The 25,125-nt window shown below is 41.0% G+C and overlaps 1 protein-coding gene across 5 annotated transcripts in view; it reads left to right on the top strand.

Moving 5' to 3' along the window:
• cadm3 (cell adhesion molecule 3) overlaps positions 1-25,125 on the top strand; it is a 79,795-nt gene that overhangs the window by 46,728 nt on the left and 7,942 nt on the right. For 2 of the 5 annotated variants that reach the window (XM_026314042.1, XM_026314043.1), the window contains exons 4-9: positions 733-885; positions 6,314-6,451; positions 16,746-16,916; positions 17,524-17,614; positions 23,122-23,294; positions 24,536-24,556. In XM_026314042.1, coding sequence (XP_026169827.1) covers positions 733-885; positions 6,314-6,451; positions 16,746-16,916; positions 17,524-17,614; positions 23,122-23,294; positions 24,536-24,556 — 747 coding nt within the window. Of the gene's footprint in view, positions 1-732; positions 886-6,313; positions 6,452-16,745; positions 16,917-17,523; positions 17,615-23,121; positions 23,295-23,870; positions 23,974-24,535; positions 24,557-25,125 lie in introns of those variants that run through there. The other 3 variants (XM_026314045.1, XM_026314044.1, XM_026314047.1) reach the window with 2 other exon arrangements.

The following is a 25,125-nucleotide window of genomic DNA, read 5'->3' as shown; positions in this document are numbered from 1 at the left end:
AGGTCAACGCTGTCACAGAAAGGAGCAGTTATTTCGTAGCATTTCATCATCATCATCTATCTCGGTCGCTTGCACTCTCTCTCTCCCTCTTTCATGGCTGGATTTCTCATTGATGACAAAGCCATTTATGTCTCTCTTATGTTCCCCCCTCGCCCTCCTCCTCCACCCATCCCTCACTGTCTCTCCCTTATTCTCCTTGCTATTTATGTTTCCTCTGTTTTATTTTTCTGTTTTTCTTCTCTCCTGCACTTTCTCTTAGCTCTCATTCTCAATTTGCTTCTCCTCTCTTTACTCCCCCCTTTGTCTTTCTTTGCTTCACTCACTCTCACATCTCGGCTATTTTTTCCTTGTATCTCACATCATCTTCATCGCTCCTCCTTCTCGCTTTCTGTCTTACATCATTTTCTCTCTACACACCTCTGCTCCTCCCTCTGCCATACTCATCTTCCTCCCTTTCCTTTGCCTTACGTTTTTCTTCAAAGAAAAAAGCAACGAGTATGGAGCATAAATGACAAAACCATTCGACATCCATTGCAATTATAACAGTGTAGAAAAATAAACTGCATAGTATTAAAGTTAAAAAGTTTAAGTGCAGAGAAGAACTTAACAATTACACTAAATTAATCAAATCATTTCAAAAAGCATACACAATGGGACATCAGTCTCCCTAACATCCACAAAGCCGATCAATTATAAATGCACATTTCTAATTATTGATCTTTTCTCTTTCAGCGCTCAGAGATAACCGCATCCAGCTGCACCGCTCGACATCCACCGAGCTCTCCATCACCATCGCCGATGTGCAGCTGTCCGATGAGGGCGAGTACACCTGCTCCATCTTCACCATGCCAGTGCGCACCGCCCGAGCCACCGTCACCGTGTTAGGTGGGTCACAAAGACACACACATACGCAGCAGAAGAAAACACTGACTGTGCATAGGGGAGAAAATCAGCCATCAGAAGGTCGTCACTTTTCCAGAGGCAGCGTTGGTGTCTTTTTGATGCTGCAGAAAAATAAAAGTGAAGCATATGTTTCTCGAGCAGCAACCTTGTTAAATAGGTTTGCAGCATTTTAAGAATAACTTATTTTTGAGAAATGCACCATAAACAGGCGTTTTTCATTCAAATATTGTAAAACTCTGTTAATCCTTACCTTATTGTCCCCTATCTGTCCTTGAAGGACCCCTCTCTGTGAGGCCCGTCCTAAGGTTTTGTCAGATTTGTCTTTTCTACTTAGGATTTTCTAAAAAAAATGTCTTTGGTCTCACTGAGGCCTAATGCTGCAGAATGACTTTCAGTCTTCCTTGTGTTCACAAGCAGGCATCTCTCCTTTGAGACTGACTGACAGCTGTACAAATCAGCTTGACTGCAGTCTGTCTTAATTTCGCCTCTAAACCTGTAGGATTGTGACAAATTTAAAGGGATGATTCAAAGCTTTTGGATATTTTTTTTATTTTCTCCTCAGCTGTCATGTTTTACGAAAATGTCAACTTTTTCTGCTCTTCAGTATGATACTACACACAGAAAACATAAAAACACAGGCCCATTAGGGTAAAGAATATTTTAAAATGATGTATCACCTTGATACACCGCTGTGACGTTGTGTTCTCCACCCTGCAGAGTTTACCGTCTCTCAGGGCTGAATAAAGTCTGACCTTGTGGATGGCCATTATAAGTGTGACTTCCTAGGAAAAGCTGCTAATCCAGCTGTTAAGTGTTGCATTGCCATAAAGTTAAAGTTTCAAAGTTAGGGGCCACATAAAAGGCTAATTAAAAAGAATGTCTGCTGTCAATGCAGTAAAGACCCAGATATCCTGACGTTTGTATGGATAAAGCTGCAAGAACACTGGATCCTACATTACCCATAATGCAACTCGATCGCACCTCTTTATTAGCCTGTACTCCTCATGACAAATAATCTGATCTTCATGTGTAAATTGGTTGGAGTTTATCTTTAATTGAAAAATGTTCTGGGAATTTAAAGTGTCACAGATGAATTGAAAAATAAACTGAAAACCATCTTAAATATTGCAAGAAATGATCCCTTTGTCAGTGCAGTGCACTGTAATTTTAAGACTCCATATCCTTCCTTGTGATGCCTTCATCCAGTGTGATCCAGATCTTTGCTTATAACGTTAACCTTTGTTTTAGGTTATGACCTCATATAACTCTTGTGTGGAGATAAACCAGCTCCACTCATCTTCTTTGAGATGTTATTACCTATGTGCGATGCTTCCCTGCAGCCTGAAATAAATTGTGGTCATGCTGTCAGTGGTGAGTGGGCCTGTTTATTGATTGGATATTGGGCTAATCTGCTTTGGACGTCCACAAACCGTCTTTCAACTATTGATTTTTGTTAGTCGAGTTGTTATTGTTCCTCAGTGTCAGCTAATTCTGGCTGTATTTCATGGTTTCATTTGAAGATGAGAACAAAGCAATGTGCTTGGCAATACTGTAATGTACCAACTAATGGCCGCAGAACCACAATGGAGACTGGGCGTATACAGAGAAGAGACAGCTGGTCAGATATTCCTGGGAGGTTATAGTGGGCACATTTATGGCCAACCTTCAGAACATCCAGTGGCACTTTTAAATTGCTGTGTAATGCAATTTAGTTATTCTTTGTGCTGATCATAACAAACTCCATTCATACTGTATGTCTACACTAAGAATTAGTTTTTACTGTAAGTTTATAACATTTGGGAGGAGATTTCTTTTCATTCAGTTCTGCCACTTCCATTCAGCTTTTCTAATTTAACAATTCATAATTTGCCAACAAATTATTGGATAAAACTGAGCTGCAGTGATTTTCTGCCTAATTCTCTCGGATAATGCACTTACTGGATAAAAGATACGCTAGAATTTGGATATTTAGGGTGGGGCAGGGTGGATGATGTTTACAGCAGCTGCTCTGTAGCTGAGAGGCCACAGGGCTCTAACCCAAATTTGGGGTTTGTCAGTCAACAGCTGTGGAAGCATCCTCAACTCATTTTGTGGACATGCATTCAAAGACTCTGGCAGTGCTGAAAAGAAACAAATGTGGTTGTGTGGGCAACAGCATGATCGGTATGCTTTAAAACTTAATGTGATGCTTTTCTGTGTGTGAGTGTGTGTGTGTACGTGTGTAACGGGGGAGAAGATTGTGTGTCGATACAAAGGGCGAAGGTGGTTTTACTTTAGCTCTTTAAATTCAAATTAACATGAAAATTGCTCCTCCATATTTCTTCCAATTTTGCAGTAATTGTGATTCAAGCATTTTATATTCGCTGTAATTGACGGCTGTGACACTGTATTCTGCGTTCAATAAATATTTCATGGCCCCTGACAGGGAGCCAAACCATTAAAAATGTATGGTAAAATGTCTAAAACGCACAGACCCCTGTGGGAAAATCAGTCACAGATATGGAGTTTGGGCAGATCAGCATTCATGTGTGCGTTTTTTTTTATTTTTGTTTTGACACATGCACTGTTTTGACAAAAGTATGCACAAACACACATGAGCCCATAACTGCTGAGTGTGGTCAGTTTTAAATGGTCACGTGTCTCTTAGTGGAAAATGTGTGGCAAGCCCCTCTGCTGTCTCCTGAGCTAAGCAGAGAATAATTTATAACGGCTTTATTCTCTTTTATTCTCCTTGTAGAGGGTCTCGACAGGGCTTCACCAGCCAGTTCTATATGTGCAGTATTATTCCCTCATTAATATTCAATGCTACTTTACTGCCAGAGAGCTTCCGCACACAGTGCACTACATCAAATACTGCTACATTAAAAATTGACCACATTTTCATTTTTTTGATCTATACGTTGGTTAGTTCACGGGACATGGTACGTGGTATTTGTGTATCTGCTCTTTTGTCTATTTGCAGCAGGAGACACAATAACAAGAACAACTTGCAATACGATTTAATATTTTGAGACGGCATTAACTAGCTGATTCTGATTTCTTCGGTCAGTCCTCATTTGTTTGTTATATTTTGCAAAGGCAGAGACTCTTCTGTCCTGAATAATGTCAAGTTTTTAAACTAAATCATTTTTCTTCCTGGCATCCCTTGATGTCTTAGTCACTTATGTCAGTCTCTAACTTTCTGTCTAACTGTCCATCAGTCCCTCAGTCATCCCTTAATGGACAAGATGGCGATATATGTGGTGAACTGAATGTTCATTATTTTCAGGCGCAGAATGACTGTAAACTCTGCCAACACAGAGAAAAGTGCCGCCTACTACAGCTCCAGATGGAGTGCGGCAAAAAAAAAAAAAAAGTTTGATTTTCTCTTCTCTTGTTTTTGACCATGATGGTGCAGGAGAAGTGGACACTGAAATATTTGGCAGAATGGATGTGTAGATTCCTTCTTCTGCTCGTGCTGTTTTCACTTCAGCTTGTGCTCCAAGTTAAAATAGTAATTAAGCAAAACAGTTTCTTATTTTATCCGATTCTCAGAATCTGGAAGAACACCTCCGGGAAAGGAAGATGAATCATGAAGTTTTGGTCTGGCTGGGGGCAACCTGGTGTTTCACTTCGCTAAAGCTAGTTTGAATCTGACCTTCAGCTCATGTCCCCCCTGTTCCTTTCAGTTTCTCTTTTTGCAAATTATCACCCAAGGCAGTAAAAAAACATTTAGTTCTGACTGAGTCCTTCTAACTCCCATCTTGGCTTTTAGCTAATGAATTTTGGGAGTCGTATTTAATAATGTCTGCAAAATATAATTTACTTGACATTTGGAGCTGACCTGAAGTGCTGAGAATAAACAGTCACAGAGCACTATTTACCAGGCAGACTTGGATTGTAGAAATGCCAAGGCTGTCAGAGGCGTTGCAGAACCCATGCAGCTAATTTTAAAGGGATAATGCATTATTATTTTTTTATTGAATTAATTAAATTTGCTTCCTTCTGAGTAGTCAGCCATCCTGCCTTTTGGGACTTCACTACAAATAATGGAATAAGGATGTTGTGTGCTACAAATACTGTTGGTCTGTTGATAAAGGATTTTATCATTTTCTTTTGGGAATATTTTTGTCTCTATTTTCAGCTTCTGTAAGTTTTTGTCATATTTTCAAGTCTTTCTAAAATGTTGTTAGGGTTTCAGTTATTCATATTGATCAAAAAACTGCTATGCACTTTGACTCTGACCTTTTTTTTTCAGTGAATTAATCAAGAAAAACAGAAACTGCAGTCAGAAACTGCTGTTGGAATTTCCCTATGAAATATGTATTGCTAATGGCATTTTTCAATCAACTGAGATATATTGCAATAATTCATCATTTCAACAGTGTAATCATTTCATAGTGCTTATAAATAAACATGAAATGGAATTCATGTATTTTTTCATACAACTAGTATATGAACAGAACCTGACATTTTACCATAACCAGATAAAATAAAACTTATTCATGTTTGTTAGAACATATTGATAAACTGCCATATTGTTGTAATTTTTAGCTGGCCATAATAAATTATTTTAATTGCTTGTTATTTTCAACTACACTTCCAAAACCAAAAATACTTGGTTTATTATCACATACAACACAGAAAAACCATCAAATCTATAATTTGAGAGGCAGGACCCAGAGAATTTTTTGACAATTTTATGTAACTTAAAACATCTGTCCTCCAAAATAAATGACAAAGTAGGTGTTTGTCATTACCTAAAAGCATTTTGATCTGCTAGACGACATCTGTTTTCAGTGCCTGGAAACATCGATTACAGAAAAGATTTCTATGAGTTGTTTCTGACCTGCCACCTCCATAATAAAAGGTCTGGTTAAGGTTTGGCACAGGTACGTAGCAAATAGTCCTCACTAGTGGGAACCCAGGGATATCACTTATTTTTATAAGCCAACTCTGTCTTTGCTTCCGAGACATAACAGTCATTACGTGCACAACCATAAGTGGTCATTTGTCAGAAAAGCAGACATATTCTAGCACCAGCCATGACAAACACCTATACAACAGAGGCAGATGATGTGATGGCTGTGAAAGTTCAGGGTGAACAGAGATTTCAGCTACTGTGCAGCAACTGTGAACTATTTTTGTTTCAATTCATTGCAGCCCTCTATCATTATTTGTCCACCAGCTGGTTTCTCACTGCTTTAAAAGCTGACCAAATAAATTCAAGTTTGTCTTTGATATTGAGATTGCTGTGTCAAAATCTGCTGTTAATATTCATGTTTTTCCCATTTGTACACACCACAACTTTGCAAATATAAGGTTGTTGGTTTGTTTGTTTGTTTTTTTAGCAAAGTGAGCCCTGCAGCAAGTTTCTCTCTCACTCTCTTGCTGTCTCTCTAACTCATTATGTCTCTCGACCTCTCATCAGGTGTTCCCAGTAAACCTCAAATCTCAGGCTTTGAGAATGCAGTGCCAGAGGGGAGCAAAGTCACCCTGACCTGCACCAGTACTGGCAGCAAACCTCCTGCCAGGTTGCGCTGGTACCGAGGAGACCAGGAGCTGGAAGGTGAGTGACACTTTGTGTGTTTGTGAATGTGCATACTGTGGGGTCACAAAGTGTGTGCTTCATAAATCCACTGTTGTACTCTTGCTAGATGTGTGTGCGTGTGTGTGTGTGTGTGTGTGTGTGTGAGAGAGAGATATAGGACTGTATGGGTGGGGTTATGTGTGTGTGTGAGTGTGTGCATGGGATAATGTGGGAATGTGAGGATGTGGTTTTTTGTTTGTGTGTTTGTGTTTTTCTACGGGCTTAAGTGTGTGTGAGATCCAGCAATGTTCAGTCTGTTTGGGAATTTTCTAGTGGGTGTGTTTATACACATGCACGCATTTGTAAGCATATGCCTCATGTATGAGAATTTATGTGTATTTTTGATTGTGTTCATTTGTGAGAAAGTAGCTTGTGTGTGTTTGTGTGTGTGGTCATGCTGTGTGTGTATTGTGTCCTTGCCATATTGCCTGCTGTCTCTCAGTGTCCTAAACCTGTCCCTGCATATGTATGTGTGCAAGTGTGAGGGCATGCTGTTTGTGTGTATGTACAGAAACATGCTGTGAGTGTGTTTGTGTTTGTGTTTGTGCACCTTTCCCATCATTACTCTTATGTCCTGATCCTCTAAATGTGTGCCTGTGCATGTATTCAGAGGCAGTATATGTGTTTGTGTTTTGTGTGTGTGTGTGTGCGTGTGTGTGTGTGTTGGTGCAGAGTTTATTCGTGTAAATGTGTGCCTGTGCATGTATCCAGGGGCAGTATATGTGTTTGTGTTTTGTGTGTGTGTTGGTGCAGAGTTTATTCGTGTAAATGTGTGTATGTGTGTGTGTCATCCGTTAAGCTGCAACATATCTGCAACTGGGAGTGACACAACAGAGAGCGGGCGATAGTGTGGGTCGGATCTAGCCAGGGATAACGACAGAATCCGGCAATAAAAGGCAGGGCGGGGGAGAGGATGAAGGGATGAGGTTGAACACAGGAACAGAGATAGAGAGAGCTTTGCATGAGGTCAGCATCACTGGTCTTTTGTTACAGATAAACTGGAGAAATGAGCAAGGAAGAGAAAGGGAGTGCAGAGAGGATGTCGTGAGAAGACAATTTATCCGGCTTTTTTCTTACAGATAAACTGAAAATCACTCAGATGATTGGCAGCCCCTGACTCCAGTTATACTGTACTGGCAGTGGCAGCATTTCTCCAAATTACAAACATGTTTCCTGTAAACCCCCCCCCCGCTTAGTGTTACCTCATCAGTCAGAGGTTTTCTGTTTTGCTTTACCAAGCAGAACAAACATGTTGGAAGTGTTGTTTCTCTTGCCCTTTCACTCCTTCCACCATCTGCCGTCACCGGCAATTCTATAAGCTTTAAGCTATGCTTGTCCTGGAAGAACAGCGCCCTCTGTCTGGCTGTAAAGCTCTGCAGAAGTCCTGCCTAATCCTACTCTGTAAACGGCAGTGTTTAGACTGGTCGATCTTCTTTACAATGGCTCTTTCTCCAGTAATTACCATTATAATATGATGACATAATGTGATAATGATTTATTGATGTGAAAATGTTACACTCGGGCTTTGTAATGTAAAAATGCCCATCTTGTGTCTTGATGTCTTGGCACTGTTAGTGTTTTCCATAATTATGGACTGAAATGAATCGAAAGAATGGACTAAAGCTACAAAGAGAAGGAGGAATGGGAGAGCTGCCCGCCTGAGGACAGATTATCTGCTCCTTTTGTTCCAGCTGAACTATAAAAAGAAGACAGAGGGAACGAGGACCACGGAGATTCCTGCTTTTTAGAGAGAGATTGGATTTCTGTTTAAAGGGTTAGTTCACCCAAAATACAAGAAGCTGTATCTAGCCATGTGGAGAGTTCTGGTATTATTTGTCCAGTTTTCTCCAAGTGGAAACAATTTTGTGTGTGGTAGTCACAGCACTAAAAAAAAAACTAATTCAACAGCATCGTGTCTTATGATTGCTCTGAATAATCCACAGACTTCAGCAGACTGTCTATGCTAAGGAAATAGTACTGTCCCCAAGATTTATATTTGTGTTGGACAAATCTGCACCTCATGATTTATGCCCAGTGCCAGTTTATTCATTGCCCCTGCAGGGAGCCAGGTGTTAAAGCTTGATGGACATGTTGCACATCTTTAAAATGAGAGACCAGAGTTTATATCCTGTAATTCACCTGCAATTACTCTTTGCTTTTTTCACGGTAAACACAATATTTTCCAAACCCTAAGCAAATTTTTCAGTTGCTTAACATTAACTATAACTTAAAGCAGTGTGATTATTATGGTACATACACAAAGTTAGGCAACTCACAGGAGAAGCATCAAAGACCCTGACCTTTAGTCTTTTGTATGGACAAACTCCATAAACACTGGAGCCATTCATTTCCCATAATGCAACTTGACCTTCCCTGTCTGTCTCTGAAACACCATCAATGTTCTAGGCTTTCCAATAAAAAGCTGTGCTTTGTTTTTTATTCCAGACTTTGGAAGATGGCCACCGGAGCCACAGTAGTCATTACACAGCTGTTTTCATAGGCTGAGTTGTACTCATGACTAGTAAACTAAACAGCATGTATTAAATGAGTGTCCCTTTGGTAGTATTAGTAGTAATAGTTTGTATGTCATAACATGATCTTTCCCATTGCTGTGCAAAATAAACACACTGGCACTGATTGTTAATAAAAGCAAACACTGTCACTGCACAGCTGGGTTTTGCTGAATCAACGCTCTTGTCTGGGGACAGAATTGCATCGAAAGTGACAGGCACATTCGTTCTTTTTTGTAATTTGGGTGAACTGACCCTTTAAAATCAATGGAGAGAAATAGAGACAGACGAGAGATATTTGAAGGGGATCAACTCGATGTGAATGATGGTGTGTTCGAGGCCTCGCCCGGCTGTCCTGACATCTCACAACACCAATCAGTCATCGCTGGAACGACACACACAAACACTCGCACACACCCTCCAACGGTTTAACACACGAACATTTGTAACAGGCAGATGATAATCACACACTGACTGTCACACAATGCTCATCTCAGGCTAGAAAGTGAAAACATACCGTGGGTCAGCGTGCTATTATTACACTTCTCATTCATGCAGTTGTAGCCAGCGTACGTGTGTGAATGTTGGAAAGATGAGCACATAGACTGATGCTCACTGCTTCTCTGACAGCTTCACTGACAGTAAAAGCAAAGAAGGAGAGAGATGGAGGGTGGGAGAGAGGAATGAGGGCAACACAGATGTAGAGAGTGTGAGAGAGAGAGAGAGAGAGAGATGCCTTGTATTGAGAAGAAAACAGCACAGAGAGAGAGCGAGTGAATGAGCAGGAGCGTGTGTGTGTGTGTGTGTGTGTGTGTGTGTGTGTATAAAAATAGACAGAGCGACTGTGAGGATGCTGAGAGTGATGGAAGCTCTAAAGAGCCTTTGGAAGAGAGAGCGAAGGAGAAAGAGAGCAGAATGGGAATTAAGAAAACCACAGAAGAAGTGAGGCGGCTTTGCAGCTGAGTGGGAGAGCAGAGTTGGAGGAGAGGATGAAGCGAAGGAGGACCAGTTTTAAAGAAGAGGGGACTGGAGAGTGCAACAGGAGAGAGGGGTGAAGAAGGAGGGAAGGCTGATGAAATGGAGAGAGAAATCCGGAAAGAGGATTTAGATAGAGAGAGTGTGGAGAGGAGGGGAGAGACGGAGAGCAAGAGGGTGCGGGAAAGGGAGTGGTAATTGAGAAGAATGAAAGGCTAAGAGCTTTGAAGACTGTATTAGTTGTACTGTGTGAAAGGCCTATGGATCATTTAGTGACATCGATGTATTGGATTGGGGATAATGGGGATTTATGGTGGCACTTAAGTCCACACCGGCTGAGTACCGACCCAAATTGTCATAATGCAGGACGTGGGGCGGATGGCAGAGGTTACATGGGCGTGTGTCCGTATGGAGCAAAGTAATGTAAGAGATGAGGCAGACAGACACGGGAGAAACAGACAGTGATGGAAGAAGTGTCCAGGTCCTTAAAATAGCAGCAATACAATAGAAAATGGTCAAGTCCTGCATTCAAAATTATACTTAAGTACAAAATCTGTAATTTTTGCTCAAAGTAAAGTAAAACTACTCATTCAGGAAAATTAGTCCTTTGAAGTAGCTTTTTCTCATAGCCTGTATGTTACACATCCACTTGCATTTTGCATTTCTGCATATGAGTAATAGATTCAGAATTAGTCTAAAAGATGTCAAGACATCATGGGGAATGTCCCTTACAGGTTTCCAACACACAGGGTGATGTCTTTAAATTACTTATGTGTGACTGACAGTGCAAAATGTGACATTATTAGATTTTGAAGTAAATTAAATAAAAAAACATCACATTTGAAAAGCTAGAGCCAGTTTATGACATTGTGATGTTTTTGCTTGATAAATTATTTAGCTGATTAATCAGTTAGAAATATTGTTGTCAGCTATTTTTCTATAGCTCCATTAATCAACTAATTAACACTGATTAATACCACAGACGCATTGAGATGAAGCCAGTTTCTATTCTTTTATAGTTTAATCTATAACAAGGCATCAGCTGCTCAATAACTATAGTGGCCTAATAAATCTGCTAAAAATGTTGTGCAGTAGAAGTCGAATGTATGAGAGAATACCTCGCAGTAATACTTATAGTACATGAGTAAAGGTCACAGACACAGTAGACACAGCCAGAATATCCAAATCTGTCCCCTCGACCACATCATCCAGTCAGTAACAAGACTAATCAACCCTTTCCAAATTAGATGACCTCATATGAGACTTGAAATGTTTCAGTGACCTTAATCCGATTTAAGCTTAAAAGTGATGACTGCTTAGATTATTTTAAAACCTTCTCTTTATCCAGGGAAGGGCTTTTGCAGAGCATGCAAAGGGCTGCTAAGCCATGCGTTACTGTGCATTCACAGATACACGTTTTCACACCTCAACCAGACTCTTCTACTTTGATGACTAAGCAAACCTGGTGGAGTAGCTGGGGGCTAAGCACCTTGTTCGGTTGGCTAATTTGTTGAATATTAAGCAGTTTAACTTATTCGTTCACTTCACCTGTTTTTTAATTCCAGAATAAGGTTACAAGATGATCGGTTAGTTTCATTTTTGGTCACAGGTTTGTTTTTTGGCTCTGAAATTCTACAACAACTAAAATAGCAACAAATCCACAGCTAATGACCTGATAGATAGCTTGAAACTATACATTGATTAAGGGAAATTTGCAGAAAAGGTTAGGTTTGTTTAAACCCTAACCCTTCCAACGGTCGTGTTTTCCATCAGTAACTTGAGTTAAAATCAGCCACATCTTTGTATCAAAGTGGCAGCTGCAGTCTGACATTTTGATTGACACTTTATTTTAAAATATTCATTATCCATGGCATTGTTTCCAAATTTGAACACTGGCTTCATTAAGGCTTAAAGCATTCAACCACTTCTGTTTTCCAGCCAATAAATACCAACCTCAGGCATCTGTTTTCCAAAAAATATTCAGGCAGACTTAGTGTGGTCAGACTCCGATCACTAAATGTCAGCAGAATTTATAGTGATTGCGACTGCTTTGAAAAAAAAAAACAACTTTTTACCTTTGAAAAGAGCCCAAAACCCCCAGTGTGCTTCATTGGGCTATGCCTTGGAAAGGTGTTTTATTCAAGTTTCACAGGAATGGTACAAGACTACAACAAGATTTACAGCAATACATTTTTATTCATGGTTACAGCATTAAGATATTTTATAAACAGTATTTTGGAGATATATTTCACACAAGCCAGAAAGAATTTTCTTGGCTCAGGTGTCCAAAGTGCTTTATTTCTGTAATCTCTTAAGAGGTGTCACAAAGTGGGATGTTAAAAGCAAGTGGCAATATTGGTTTTCTCTGGCATCTTAATTTCTATTAATATAAAAACAACATTTTACACCTCATTACTTGGCTAAAACATTTTGGGTCTTTTCACCGATCGATTAACTGACTAATTGTTTCACCTCTAATTCAGAACTTATGGCCACAAGCACACTCCATCCTTAAATGCCCAAACATGTTGGACACAGTAATTGCTGCATCTAGTTGTTTGATTCTCCTAATAAAGTTATTTTATGGTGGATTGTACGCTTGAGGGTTGAAGCATCGGCAGCTCAGGCACCTCATCTGCATCACATCACCACCTTGGGGAAAGTTAGTTTCAAGAATGTGCAGATTGCCCACCTTTTTATTTGAGGTATAGGAGTTTTAGAAAAAAAAAAAGAAAAGAAAAATACCGACAGCCGATTAAATTTTTAGCAGATGCTTTAGTATAGTTGAACTTAAATATTAAAGAAGTAGAACAACAAATACACTAATGCTGGAAAATATAATTGAATATTAATATTTATTTTTTAATGATTTATCTGTGATTAAAAACTTTGATGCTACATTTTTTATAATGATTTGGTATTTTTTATGAACCACTGTAAACTTTTAGTTAAATACTAATGAATGTATGAGTGAAATAATGGCCCAGCTTGAGTGTACAGCCATCATATTTTGCACATAACTTAAAGCTCCATTAATAGATTTTTTTTTGGCCACTTGGGAGCAGCGGAAACAAGCTAGAACCAGCACTGACATATTACAGCCTCATAAAGTTGATATGTGAAACGTGTTAGCAAACATTTGCCTATTCATCCAGCAGATGTATGAATGCATTAGTATTCATTTGGACTCGTGCTTGTGTCCATCTGATTCATGTACGTCCAAAACTCGCTCTCTTTTAGCTCTGTACTTGTTCTACACAGACTCTCAGGGGAAATATCTGGGTCCTTCACCACTAAATGCTCCAGTATATTCACCACCTCATCTCTAACTTTGCCTGGTTGTGGGGACATAGTTTGTAGTGGATTTAGCAAAGCTGAAAACAGCTGCCTGCTACAAGAGTGGTGACCATGAACCAGTAAACAATAACAAAATACTGAGTAATACACTGAGCTGAAAGGTAGAAAAGGCTCCACAGAGCTGAGGGGGACTGTGGAGTCAGATGATTATTTTCTATTTATTTATCATTTTTAATGATCACTTTCATGCAGGCATGCAAGCCATTCTTAACAGTTGTTAACATAGAGTATTGTGACTGTAAATACAGGTCAGGGTTCACATAAAGTACATTTGGCCATGCAGGTTTGTTGTTTTTCTTGTTGTTTTTTGAGATTTCTCTATGACCCAGTACTCTGGTGGTGCATTGAATTGTATTTTTGGTGCTCACAGTACAAAAAAATGACATTTTAAAAAATTCAACAACTTCAGTTTCTAGAAACAACATCCTGGTTACTATGTGTAGCCCACAGAAATATACTGGCAGCAGTTTTCATTGGAGCTAACAGAGAAATAGTCCCTAGTATGGAAGAAACTTCCAAAATAATGAGGATCCTGTTTCTGTTACTGTTGATTTTTTTTCAAGTTCACTTTTTACTTCTATGTGCAGCACAAATAAAACTCTCCCAACCAATATCCCACAACCTGGACAGAAAAATATCTGCTTGTCTAAAATATATATAGCTTTTTAAAGGTGCAAAGTGTAAAATGTGAACGATTTAACAGCATCTAGTGGTGAGATTGCAGAATGCAACATTCAGAAGACCCTTCTCTTTCCAGGGCATGTTGGCCATCAGCTTAAAAACAAAACACAATTCCTTGTCTGGTGATGGTGATGCAACATGGCTGCCTCTGTGAAAGGAGACCCGCTCTCCTTATGTAGATTTTTTCATTCTAATATTAAGAAAATGTAATAGTTGGTATTTTCTGGTGATTGTATTCTAATGACAACATATTTATGAATACTCTGTTCTTTCTGCTCATAGATCCCTCTAGATATTACACATTGAACCTTTAATTTGGCTGAACTGACCCTTGAAGAGGCAGACTCTGTTAACTTGTATGTAATCTAGTATAACACAACCTCTTACTACTTTCCAGTCAGATTTTCTTGTTGCTCTGCTTACAGCAACTAATATGCAAATCTTCCCTGATTATCTAATAATGAACTGAGAAAATGTGAATTATGGGTAAATGTGCATCACTGCTGTCTTGGGAAAAACCACTTGAACTGAGTGCATCTTATTTTTTCCTTAATAAATGTGTTGAGTCAGTACCATGACCCCTTGGGCCTGGAAAACTTATTAAAACTCAGTTGTATGGTTTCAAAAATACTGTACACATGAGTCAGTGAGTAAACAAGAAGGATCTCTTCATTCTCAAGTCTGGTTTTGGAGAGCTGTGCTCTTTAATAAAGGCTATATACTGTCTGTATTTCTGTACGAGAGAGGCTGGGAGAGAGCGAGTGGCGTAGGATTATTGAAATGCACCTGAAAAGTAAACTAATTTTCTCTGCGGGTCAGAGGACTGGTTATGGTAATAAAAAAGAGAGATGTCATTAGATTCAGTGGTATTTGAAGAGTTCTTGGAGGGGGAGGGGGTGAGGTTGTGGAGGATGTTTCTGTACTATCTGTGTGTTTGAGAGAGGAGGGAAAAGACGTAGACAGAGAAAAAAGTGTGTGTTTTCCAATCTGCTTCCGCGCCAGTATCTCTGTCTCCTCTATGTATATGTTATTCATGAGCTTGACCTACATGCACTCATACTTGTGTGTGCACGTGTGAGACTGTTTGTGTCAGCCCATGCAGGAGAAAGCGATAAGGTTCTGGTCCACTTTCCAAAATTCAGCAACCACTTTCACGGTCTGACCCCCCAGTTTGATGTTTTTTCTTACAATAGAGTGCGATCCCTGCTTGATAGTCTCCATCGTGTTTATGCTTTCATATTTTGCCTAACTGTAGTGCTGCTGCTCGGGCCCAGCTCTTCTTGTTATTCTGCACAGACTGCTATAGCTGCTGCCAGAAATGTAAAAAATCAAAACAACCACAAATTGTAGCTATATAAAAATCTATGTATGTTAGTACTTAAAGTGTACACTATAAAAATAGACCTGTTCACCAGTCTGTATAACAACAGATTGCAGTTAGGGTGGTATAGATTCCCTTTATTTGTCAGAATAAACTCTGGGTCTGGGTATCATATAATGTGAAATGCAGGAGTGAGCCAGCGGGTCCAAAGAAAGCTGGACTTGGGAACATTAGATCTTTAGCCTCTTACATCCCTTTGGTGTCCTTCAGCATGAAACATCACAGACTGACCTGGTTAGTAAACATGAGCGTGCTGTGTGAGGTTTACTGATGTTACATTACAGGAGCTCTGGCCACTGAAGGGAGATGAAATTTTCAGTTAATACTCGCTGCCATTTGGAGCTGCCAACATGGAGCACTGACTTTTGCAGCTTTGAGGTTTGAAAATTTGCTGCTTTTACACTGAAAATTTTATTACCTTTCCTCATGAATGAGGATGTTGCACCAGAATGTAAAACTGAAAGGATTTCTGAATTAATGTTACCAGAAGAAACTGTCCTCACAATCCAGTTATTTATTCCCTTTGAGGAATCAGTCAATTCCAGTCAGTTCAACCACAACAGTTTCACTTTGCAAACTGGACCAAATATAGGGCTGCAACTAATGGTTATTTCATCATTGACTCATCAGAAGAACAATTATTTGATCAACTGATTAATGGTTTATTTCATAAAATGTCAGATAATATTGGAAACAGCTTCTTTCTTCTGACCAACGATCAAAACCCCAGAGACACTCAACATACAACGATATGGTACAGAAATGCAGCAAATGCAGCTGGAACCAGTGAACGTTTAGCAGATGAGTGTGATTAATGACTTGAAACACTGATTAGTTATACAAATTGTTGATCATTTTTCCACTGATTAACTAATGGATGAATCATTTAATAGCTATGCACATTTTTGGCCAAAGAAAAGTAATTGGTATATGATTAGTCAGTAGTTACCAAGAAAACAGAGATTTCTCCAGGGTGGAAATATGATTATATATCACGTTTGTATACATCACTGAAAAAAACATCTTGTTTTAGGGAGAGAGAAGGTATGATACTTCTATAAAAATATGTGGAAATGCATTATTGGACATATGTGGCATATAATGATAGATGGCAAAGACAGAATTTGCAGGGATCAAGGTAACAGCCCAGAAAACATATTTTCATCCAATGAGAATAAATGGTGGTGATTGCAGTTCTGTGCAGTTCTACAACATAAAACCACCACGTCCTCATTACAGTCGAGAGTCTTTTTCTGTGTCGTAGCTGATGTGTTGTGTGTATTTTTTTATCTGCACTGCATTATTCCCTGGTTAAGATGCAGACGCCTTTCTCTTGACTGTCCCCTCCCCTTCTCGTCCTTCACCTCAGGGCGTCCAGACGTGGTGGAGTCCGTTCCAGATGATCCCACATACAATGTGAGCAGTGAGCTCACCCTCGAGGTCAGCCGCAGCGACGACAACGCCCTCATCACCTGCGCTGTCGACCATCCCTCTCTTGCCCCTGGGGACAAGAGGAGTGAGCATGCTCTGCGGGTGCTGTGTGAGTCAACTGGGAAATAGGGGGAAGTGGTGAGAGGGGGGAGGTACAGAGCATGCTGGGAAAGAAAGGGAGAGAAAAGGACAAACAGATGTAAGAGGGAAGTGTGAATTAAAACCACAGTTTGCTTTTGGTTACATTTCTGCCTTTTCTCTTTCATTAAGCAGTATAAGCACATTTTCCCCTTCGCAGATTGACCTCTGCACCAATAATTTCACATTAGCTCCCAGTAATAATGACCACACAGGAATATAACCTTCCTCTGCCAGTGCACTTGCCTAGAGTTGATCCACAGTGGATAAGAAGAGCAGGTTATCATCTTAAATGAAACTATAAATGGAGCCACATCAGACTCTGTGTTGGTGCTGCCACCCTGTGGGTGAGCTGCCTGTACTGCATTGCCCAGGGAAAGTGATGTCGTTGTGTAAGGCGTTATGTCATTGTAGGAGGCACGGAGATGGTGACGCCTACAGGATGCAGATGGGAGTAGATGGAGACAGGGATGAATGAGACTGTTGGTGCTGACTGCATGTCTGTGTGGTTCTGAGCCCTGTGTTATACACTCCCTGTCTTGTGTGTATTTGTGCGTGTGTTTCTCTTCCATTTGCAGATTCCCCCGTGGTGGAGATCCATCCTGAGAGCGATCTGCCTAGAGAGGGAGAGAAGTTTCATCTTCAGTGTTTGGGCAACGGCAACCCTGAGTAAGGCACACCCCTCATTCACACCACGCCACTGTATGTGCATGTACATACACACACCGAGAGTGACACAAGCAGAGTCCAGAGACCAGACACACACCTTCTCACATGTACAATAACAAACCCCTGACCTAACATCACATTTACTAATTCACAATTTTTAGTTTATTAATATAAGTTGAACAGAGCAAAGCATGATTTCCTCATAATATCCCTTGTACAACATAATTTTACATATCAACATCGGTTGTGTCGCAACATTTCCAGGCAATTTGCAATATAACGTTCTTGTACGTGACAATAAATAGTGTATTAAGATCAATTGGATTTGTGCTCAGATTATGCTCAGGTCATATACAGTATGTGGTACATTCTGTATGCAAGAGTCACCGGGGCACAAGCACAGTTTATGTGGCGTATCTGTTTGATGACAGGCAGAACCTTGTAAATACACTTCCCAAATGAGCTTCATTAAAGTGTTTACTGTTGTTTACTGCTGATGGGCCAACACTGATCTGTCACTGCCTTCTCATGTTTTCTCATGTATGGCTAAAATCTTGTCTGCCTAAAGGCTCATTTAGGTTTGGAGAAAGACAATGTTGACTGTCGGTGTGAGACACTAATGTTTTGTGTGAAAGTCTGACACTTTTCAGATGCTGTAATGTCTCGCTGCGTCTACCTTTGTGTACTGGCTGATTATGAAAGCATAAATCTTATTCAGCATTTGAGCAAATGATTAATGATGGCAGTTTTCTGGTCAGGGCAGTTTTGGATGGACAGTTCATTCAGTGTCTCTCTTGTAGTGCTTCTAGCCTTTTTATGTACTTATATATTTTGTCACCTTTATCACTTCAACCAGAGGTGATTTATTGACATGATTCTTAGCCAGTAAACCCGAGTAACATAGTAACTCTGCCACGCACACACACACACACACACACACAAACAGGCAGGTAACAACACTTACAGTCTGCACAGAGAAAAACACACTTGCATGCAATCACACAACAACATTGAGTTTTCTGGCACATTCTCATGCAAGTAGTCACTTGTTCAAACATGACACGTACATTAGCGCACACATGGGCGCAGTGAAAACACTTGTTTGTACAAGCTCTCGTGTTCACTGATACAGTGTGTACACAATTTTTCTGATACCCACAAACACACACATACAGAAACAAAGTCAAATCCTGTCCACACAAACACACTCTTTCCCCTGGCCTTTCTGCATTATAGATGAACCTCCATCCAACCAGCTCTATCGATCCACTTCCCTCCCCTCCTCCCTCCCACCTGCCTCCCTCCATCGCTCCATCACTGGGTATCTCTGTGCGCTGCCGTGTCACTCACAGCTCGTTCGCTCCTCTCCGTCTTGTCACGATGCCTCCCTGCACCCCCTCCCCACTCCTCTTCTCCCTGTCCTTTCCTATAACTCTGCTCTATCGCTTCTCACACCTTATCCCTTGAAACTCCCCATCTCTCCTCTTCTTCCTCCCACTCTGCTCTCCTGTCACCCCCTCCTGTCTTCCCTCTCCCCCATCAGCTCATCACAGGAGTGGCTGGGAATAAGACTAGCTGGTTACGTTGATTGGCAGGAGGAACAGACAGGGGGTGGGGGAGGAGGAGGTGACTGTCATCACATGTACGTGCCTTAACAGACAGCGAGAGGGTCGATAAATTATACAAGGGAGAAAAGCGAGCCATGAACGGTGCGCCAGTATTTCCCACAGGGAACACCGACGCTATAAACGTATTTATTTGCGATGCAATTAGACATGGTGGATGAAAGCATCCATTAAAGATGCTTTCTATAAGAAGTAGCCTTGTTCTGTGGTAATAAATGGCTCTGTGCAATTCAAATTGACCCTGACAGTGCAAGAGTTCAAGGTTCAGCTCCCATTGGGATCACCCATTCTAAAAATGCTCTTAACTCAGACTATATGCAGAGGGTTTAGATCAGCACAGGCATGTGAGTGGCAGAGGCTGCATGTAAAAAATCAAGGCTGTAGAAGAGAAGAGAGAAACTGTGAGGCTGAAGGTAAAAAATGACAAGGAAAGCAGAGGTAGAGAGGGAAGGAAAACAAACTGACAGGAGAGCATGAGGTAGAGGGAAGCGGGGAAAAGTGTGGGCGGAGGGGAGACAGAAAGATTTGGTGACAAGCAGCGAATGACTGAGACAGAGAGGGAGAGCAAACAAGAGAAAGCCTGTGTGTGTGAGAGGGAGGCAGGAGTACCCTCAGCTGTGTGCACCGCCGCTTGTGGATGTGCTAGTGTCCAATCAAATCAGATACAGGTTGCCCCCGCAGCTGTCAATCAAAACCCAATCACTGCAATGACACCTTTCTTCTGACGCACCCAGCAACTCGGCTCCCTCTGCCCCTCTGGAGCTGCCCTCCCCAATCAAACTCAATGAACGTCGCACTCCGTTGCATGATACACACTTTTCTCTCCGTGGCCACATCCTGTCAGGTTCAAAAGAATAACTTACCGTATCAAATTCTATACTGTGTTTCCTTGACGCCTGGCAGCAACAGTTTTCTATTAGGAGAGAAAGAAATTTGTGCCCTACATTCTATTATATTTCCCATCTATTCGATCAGCACGACTGGGGAGTGCTCACAATCACATCACATTTTTGCTCTTGAAATAACCGAGTTAAATTCCCAAAGACTGCTCACTTAACTCATTTACAGCTTAAAAACCTTATGTAACTGCAGCTTGTTGTGTGCCAGCTTTCTGTGAGTGCAAGGTCATGGTCACGGTTGGAAAACAGCAGGTGACATGTAACGGGATTACTTTAATCTTTAACCTGTTAAAGGATCAGACTGGCCATATTTTGTTTGTTCTTACTTAACAAAAGCCATAACAAGATCAAAACAAACAACGAATTGATCCTGCTGAGTATGATCTATGTAACCAAGGCCTGATCATTATTTATTCCTTTGTGCTGCAGAGCTTCAGTATTGCCTAAAAACCATTAAAAAATACACCAGTGAGCCACTCAGTTGCACCGAGTAACAAGTTCCTCGTTTCAATGGCCACTCTTGTTTAATTTGAGTCCGATCAACTCGTACTGTCTATTTGCTGTAAATACTTACTGGTGCCCCAGATGTGTATGAATCTGCAGCTCAAAATAGTCCCAATCAAATGCACCCATTAGTCTTGTTCTTGTTTAAGATGCATTTGATAGCACCAAGCTGGTTTAGGAAATTACTTTTTTGTGAATTAAACTATATATTTGTAATTTTATGTTAACCCTCTTTTGAACTCAGCTTTGGTCTCCAGTATCTCCAGAAAGAAATGTTTTTCTGCAGCAGGTAAATGCTTCACTTTCTTCGCAATCTACCTGCTGACTTTGTCTAGCTGTTGTTTGATGCTGGACAGGGAATGACAGTTAGGTTGATCTTTTTATTTCCTTCTTAAAAACAGCTGTCTGATGTGTCTGGAAACTATGCTAATGAGAGCTGACTGAATCAAAACAGTTAAGCTGTTGGCAGTAAAACCAAAACAATGCGCTCAGAAAACCTGGAAATCTCTGTACACCTGAGAGGAACTGCAGAGTCAGGTGATTGTGCGTGGCATCCATTGTTTATATAAACAAGTGATTAGAGCAGCTTTAAATATACCCATCTTCTATAGGAACCAGGAAGGTTGATACTGAACACCACAAACAAACAAAAGGGAAGTTGCATTATAGAGCAGTGTTGATCTTCTCGGGGATTTTGCTGGAATGAGAACAATATAAAGCAACACCAGCCTTGTCCTTTCATTAGCACTGACTGGGAACAATGCTGATCGAATGACAGACAAGTGTTGGATTACTCAGATCTTAGACATTAGCATAACTTTACAAATTTTATATTAATAATTTAGCAGAAACACCTAAAAGCCCTTTCTTTAACATGGTAATAATTACAATCAGAAGAGAGAGGAATCTGCAGCACCAAATTACCCATAATTGCAATAAAGAATGTCCTCAAGCGTATTATGACTTTTGTGCAATGTTTACTAATGTATGTGTGCTAATTGAAAAGTTTCCACCTAAGAAATGCTTACAGTCAAGAATCAAGCACAGATTTCAGACATGCATGATGGGATTTATCACCCTGGTTTGACCAATCAGCTTTCTGCACTTAAACTACCTGCTGTGCAAAAGAGATTGACTTTTGAGCATAATGTTTAATAACACTACACGACTTACAGCCTGTAAATGTGAAGTTAATTGTTCAGTTAATTGCATATTATCTAGCATTCGTTTGCAGCGTAATACAGCAGCAGATTACATTTTATTGCATATAACAATAGAATCTAGCCAAACATGGTCAGGAAACACTTGTTTTAAACACTTTGTGGTTGAATATTCTGCTTTTATTTGCCACAGGAGAGCTGACTGAACAGTAAAACTCATCTATATTATTAACAGTGGAGCTCATCGATTTATATTTCTGAAATGACATATATTCAAAACTTTGAGCGTCCCAGTAAGTCCACAGTCTCCCAAATGTTTGCTCAGCAGCAGGTGTCAAGGGAGCAGATGATGTTTCTCATTAACTTTCAGTCACTTTGAGAATTTTGCCCAGCAGCAAAAGCAGAGCTGTTGTAGGTTTTGCCTCTGAGTTATCTAACTGGAGTTTAAAAAGTGGGTCTGAGGGAGCTCAGTCTCATGTACATGTTTCTGTACAAATGACCACCTGATTGCTGTCGTGAATTCACAGATTGCACCTTTAGGTCCCGCTGAGGTTTTTTTTTTTTTTTTTTTTCACATTTCAAAGAGCGATTAATCAGTCCGGCACATTGAGGTCTGTCCCTGATTCACACTCCTCGTCATTGTAATTACTGTACAGCGCTTAAGGACTCACACATTTACATAATTGATTCTTTTATCAAGGCATGTCTCGCTATCTCTCTCATATACAATCTGTTATGCAGAATGGATTTTTTAACGCAGGCTGATTTGAAATGCTGATGTTCATTCTGTTGTCTTCTTCTTCTACTCCCTTCATCTCTTTTAATCTCTTTTCTTCGAGCTGCAGCACTCTTCCCAACCCCGTCCTTCTTTCCTTCATTTTCTTCATCATTTTTTCCCTATTTTTGCTGTCTGCTTCAGCAACTCTCAGCCTTCTCCCTTTTTCAATCATTCATTCTCTCCTTCTCCCTCAGTCACTTCTCTATTTTTTACTGTAGCATCCATCTTTCTCTCATTTGTTCTTGCTTGCTGTCCTCTCCTGCTTTTATCTGTTCTTTTTCTGCTTTTATTCCTCCCAGCATCCCCTCTCCTTCATTCATTTTTTCTTTCCCTCTCTCCCTTTACTTCACTCTTGATCATTTCATTTTTATCTTTCTCCTGCAGCACTTGTCACATCTCCCTTCTCCTCTCATCACTTCACCCCCTTTTGATTTCTTCACTTTCAGTTACTCGTTTTTTTTCTGCCAAATGTGGCGAGCACGCGTAGTTCAACAAGAATCTCATTCTTTTTGTATCTTTCTCTTTCTCTTCCCTGCCTCAGACCCACCTCCTACATATGGGAGAAGAAGGACGGAGAGCTCCCCCCACTGTCCAGAACCGATGGTGCTTTCCTGATCTTTGAGATGCTCAACAAATCAGATAATGGCGTCTACCTCTGCCACGCTGACAACGGCATCGGAAACAGCCAGGGAGAGTACACGCTTCTGGTGCAAGGTAATGAGAAAAGCTGAAGGAAGAGCAGTCAGAAGGAGAAATGTGTGTTGAGGAAGGGATGGAGAGAAGGAAGTGTTGGGATGTCTTCTTCATCATGTTTCTTTATTTCTTCTGTTGTTTGTTGTGGCTTTGCTTGTACTTCTTCCATCTTTTTTCTCTTCTGATTTTCTTTGGTTTTTTCCTCCTGTTTTTCTGTTTTGTTTTTTTTCTCATCCAACATTCCACCATAACCACCAACCTCCATCAATGCCACTGCTTACCATCCAACCACTTTCGCTCGTTTTTGCGCTTCTTTCCCTTCGCTTTTATTGTCAATCCATGGCCATATTTGTGTTTTGCTTGCCTGTTTTCTCCACCCAAGGTCCCACAGACCCAGAGCCTGCAGACACCAGCTTCCCCCCTGCTGACTTTCCAACCTCTCCCTCGTTCCCTCCTACCTCCACCTTTCCATCCTCCTTTCCTCCTGGCTCCAGCTCTGATTCTGCCACCTTCTCCTCCTCCTCCTCCTCTTCCTCCTCCCCCCCTCCTGACCTCACCTCTACCTTCTCTCCTGACTTCTCCCCTTCTCCCACCCAGGTCACAGCTGATGTGTTGACCACCAGCTCCACCACTACCCTCTCAAATGCCCTCTTCCCCGACCTGCCATTCTCTCCCGACTCTTCTTCCTCCTTCCCGAATCCTCTTCCTTCCTTCTCTGCAAGCATTGCTCCGTCCACTGCCACCCCCACCTACTCCTCCCCCGTTACCCCCTCAGTTTCCATCCAGCTGAATGGAGTTTACAGTTTCACAGGTAAAACCATCTGAGTTACACACTTGCACCCACACAAACAAGAGAGATGCAAGGAGCTTAGTAATGTAGTGGAAAAACAAACACCATTCATGTTACGACTTTGGTATTTCTTCCCTTAATACACACACTTAACTTGGATTGTGGGGCAGTCAAAGATAATGGGAGTTTGTTTTTCATACACACACTTATGCAAAGACAAACACATACTCACAGTTTGGCAAGACAAGAAGTGAAGAACCACTAAAGGAAAAAAAGGCATTTGTGTTGCCATGTCACAGCCATTTGATGGGGTTTTTTGTCTTGTTTTCCTCTTTCCTCCTGTTAATAACCCCTAACCCTAAACCTCAACCCCCCAACACACACTCCTCCACTCATCCATCCAATCAACCATCCCGCCATCCATCCATCAATCTAAACATCCAACAATCCATCTACTCATCCACTTGAGAAGATGCTCCAGACAACATCGCAGGTATAACTGTCTCACCAGTCGCCCGTTGTTCTGAGTTTCTGTTGTTCTAACATTATCGTCTGTCTGTCCGTCTGTAGTTCTCCCCATCTGTAGGTCTCCCCGTCTGTAGTTCTCCCCATCTGTAGGCCTCCCCGTCTGTAGTTCTCCCCGTCTGTCGGCCTCCCCATCTGTAGTTCTCCCCGTCTGCAGGTCTGCCTGTCTGTAGGTCTGCCTGTCTGTAGGTCTGCCTGTCTGTAGGTCTGCCTGTCTGTAGGTCTGCCTGTCTGCAGGTCTGCCTGTCTGCAGGTCTGCCTGTCTGTCGTTCTGTCTGTTTTTGTCCTTTGAACTTCAGCACTCAGGGAGGAATATTTCATATGTCTACCCACGTGTTTCTTTGTTGTCTTCCCATACATGCACAGGCAGACTCAAAACACACACACAAACACACACACTTTCACACATGCAGTGCACATTCACACCACACACTCGGTTTCACAAAGAAACACACACTAGCATGACCCCTTAAGTGGTACAAGTCATTTACACAGTGTTCCACTTCCTCTGTGTCATTCTTTATATGTGGGCATTTT

Source organism: Mastacembelus armatus, chromosome 17 (genome assembly GCF_900324485.2).
Source record: "Mastacembelus armatus chromosome 17, fMasArm1.2, whole genome shotgun sequence".
NCBI lineage: Eukaryota > Metazoa > Chordata > Actinopteri > Synbranchiformes > Mastacembelidae > Mastacembelus > Mastacembelus armatus.
The sequence above is the reverse complement of the archived record's forward strand: the minus strand, read 5'-3'. Positions and strand labels throughout refer to the sequence as shown.